Source organism: Crocodylus porosus, unplaced genomic scaffold, assembly GCF_001723895.1.
Source record: "Crocodylus porosus isolate Cpor-Errol unplaced genomic scaffold, CroPor_comp1, whole genome shotgun sequence".
Classification (NCBI taxonomy): Eukaryota; Metazoa; Chordata; order Crocodylia; family Crocodylidae; genus Crocodylus; species Crocodylus porosus.
In genome coordinates, this window is record NW_017728939.1 from 5117781 (window position 1) to 5121120 (window position 3340).

General features: G+C 42.5%; 1 protein-coding gene across 3 annotated transcripts in view; it reads left to right on the top strand.

Annotated features, from left to right (window-relative positions):
* The window catches only part of CLSPN (claspin), a 27589-nt gene that overhangs the window by 12028 nt on the left and 12221 nt on the right, over positions 1-3340 (top strand). For all 3 annotated transcript variants that reach the window (XR_002103254.1, XM_019547743.1, XM_019547742.1), the window contains exons 11-12: positions 393-592; positions 893-957. Coding sequence is in view for 2 of the 3 variants with exons in the window: in XM_019547743.1 (XP_019403288.1) it covers positions 393-592; positions 893-957 (265 nt within the window). In the remaining variant the exon portion in view is untranslated. The remainder of the gene's footprint in view (positions 1-392; positions 593-892; positions 958-3340) is intronic.

The following is a 3340-nucleotide window of genomic DNA, read 5'->3' on the forward strand; positions in this document are numbered from 1 at the left end:
TGACTGTGTGGGTGTCTACACCACAGCCCCCCAGTTTCTTAATGAGAACGGGGTGAGAGATGGTGTCAAAAGCCTTCCAGAAGTCCAGGAAAATTATATCCACTGCTACCCCTGCATCTAGTGATCTGGTGATCTGATCGTAAAAGGCCACCAGGTTGGTCTGACAGGATGTCAGGGATGTTTTAAAAGGATCAAAATGGCTTAGCTATTCAAAGACCCGTCTGTACCTATGTTGCATAGGGTGGAATAGAGAAGTCTGAAAATTGGGCATTTCTTTCAATTCCCCCACCCAATTTTTGTTAGAACTTTGTGTATGAAAGTACACAGTTGAGCAGCTGAGTAAAAAATACTTTTTGCTGTCTGTTTACATGGATGTATATTGGGTGTTTTAGACTGTGGACTTTCTTCTCGGTGAGGCGGAGGAAGAAAATGAGTTGGAAGAGAAGGGTACTGATGATGGTGATAAAGAAACTGACAAAGAATCAGTTGATGAAGAACGGGTGGAGAAGTCTGTGCATTGTGATTCTGTCTCCAAACCTCCTTCAACAGAATCCACACTGATCCTGTTCAAGGACAACTCCTCCAAACTGGGGTAAGAAAGGGAGATTCCAGCCTGTCTCAGTCGCACTGTGTTAAAAACAAAAATGCCTGTTGGTTCTCTTGGATACAACAGATGGACAGGATGTAACTTTTAGAATTTTTTCCCCCTATTTTTCACAATCCAAACAGCTGTGTATGCAAACTGTTTTCATATACAAGTAAATGGGTATCTTTGTCATTTGGCTGAAGAATCCACTTTCATATTGCAGCAAAGAACACTTTTTGTCAGGCAAGGTCTGGCAATTTTGCACTGAATAACAGTTTTTTGTCGCATGTTATTTTTAAATTGCAGATATTCCCTTCCTGATGAAAAAACTGAGATGGAGGAAGCTCCAGACAAAAGGCCTAGCAAATTAGGTAAAGTGTAACTGCTGCATATTGCTTGCATTTCTTTTTGGGATTAGCAGTTTTGATAAAAAAAGTGTTTGGTTTTTTTGGTTTTTTTTTTTTTTGTACATTTCTGTACCTGGATTCCCAAATATGTGAGTCTTGCTGTCACATACTTGTAGTTGGACTGTGACACATTTTTCTGTGCCACTTTTAGTATCAAACTTGAAAAAAACAGTGGCTCATTCACTTGCTATATCAGAAAGGAAGCTGAGATCAGAGTGAACTGATAGTGCCACAAAAGCTATAACTTATCATGGGATTTAAAATGTAGTGTGACGTATTGAGGTATGCAGCTCTTTTTGCATAATCATACTCTCTCAATGCACAGGAAAAATAGAAAGTTTTAAGACCAAGATAGTAGCATCAGAAAACCTTTAATGACCTGAAAATCAAAAGGGGAATTTTTGCAAAATAAATAAGCACCCCCGCCTCAAATAAGGATGCATTGTTAAGGATGACAAAACTAGTGTAAAAATGTAGGGACAACATTGGGATGATTAACACAAAATAAACTGCAACAAACAATATCTATAAGTGAAAGTAAGATAAGGTTCTTTAAATACAGAATTAGTCAGAGGAAGGTAAAGATCATGTAAGGGGTGACAGAGAAGGCTTAAATGTGACCAGATGCTTAAAACAATTAAAGCTAACAGGAACAGGGTAGCTTTGAAGTGATGTTGTAACCCTGGTGGTCCAGGAAATATGCAAGAAGCAAGGATATTTTTGAGGGTGATCTTTTATTGGACCATCTGCATGGTCGGGGAGAGTTTAGATGAGCTTTCAAGTAGAAAGTACTCTTCTTTAGGACTGAGATGGAAGCAGATGCAACCTATGCTAAGTAAACAGAACAGTAGTCTATATAATGATATTCTATATGTAAATAAAATGGTGTGCTTGAAAGGAATGGAGCAGGTCTGAAAAGAAGAAAGAGACATTATCAGAGTTAGCAGAAAGATCAGAGAAATGCAGTAAGAAAGATGACCTGATAAGTAGAAGAGCAAGACCATACAAAAGATAAAAGGGTTGTAGGAATACAGACCATAGTAGGGGAGAAACAGATTCTAGAATAATTTCTAAGTCAGATAAATTTTATTATACTGAAATGCATCTTAAAGTAGTAAAGAAACTAGCTGAACCAGTAGTGATTAATTATTTCTGAGAACTGATGGAAGACGGTATGGTCCCAGAGGACTGGAGAAGGCAAATGTAGTATTTTATGAAAGACGACCAGAGATATTATAGACCTCTCAGTCTAACTTTTACAGACAGATGGTTTGTTCCAATAGCTTTCTAAAAATGAGCTTGGGAGAACATAGTGGATGTTGGAGCAATAAGAAATATAGTAAGCATGGCTTTAAGATCAAATGTTAGAGCAATCTAACTTGCTTTATCATGTTTACAGGGTAATTGGCCTAATGGGTATGGGAAAAGCAGTAATGTGGATATAATCTGACATTTTCAGGGTTTTGACACAGCCCTACCTGCCATGTTCATCCTTCAGGTTCATTTGTAGCCCTGCATGGCTGCGAGTCCATGCGATCATAACTTTTCTTGGTTTGTTATCACTCAAAAGCCATTTCTAGAATTTTTAAGCCTTAAACCAAGGGCAGGCAAAATATGGCCCGTGGGCTGAATCTGGCCCACCAGGCACCCACCAACGAATTGTACCCTGCCCAACCCTTACACCTACGAGGGTGGGAGCGAGGTGCCCATGTATACACAGACACCGCCCCCCCCTCCCAACATGCTCTATTGCACCTCGCTCCCATCCTTGTGGGTGGAAGGGTCCGGCCTAGCCAGTAGCGGCTCCTGGGCAGGGCTGCTGCTACAGCTGCCCCGGAGGCTCCTGCTCACTCTGGGAAGCAGGGTCTGGGGCTCCCCTCCACTTCCAGCAGAGTCTTGGGACCTACATTGCAGGTGGCGGGGAAAGCAGCTGGCTCCAGTGCAGGGCTTCCTTTCGGTGCCACGCAAGTGTAGGAGCTGTGGGCGCGCCGTGTGGAGTACCCACGATAGAAGTGGGCCAGGCAGGCTACACTCCTCACCCCAATGTGCAGTGGTGGCCAGAGCTGTGCGGTGCTGGGTGCCAGCACCTATTTGGGGCACAAGCGCTCAGAGTGCCCCTGCCTGCTGCTGCTGCGCGCCATATGGGGAAGTGTCGGGGAGTCCTCACATCCCACCATCCTCCCTCACCCCACAAGCCTCACACACATCTTGCCCCACAACCCTCCGACTTACACCCCCCAACTTATTCTGTGTTCCACCCATACACACTATACAACAGTAAGACTTTATTTTTGAGTTATTATGCAATCCCCTCTCTCTCCATTTATTTATTTATTTATTTATTTAT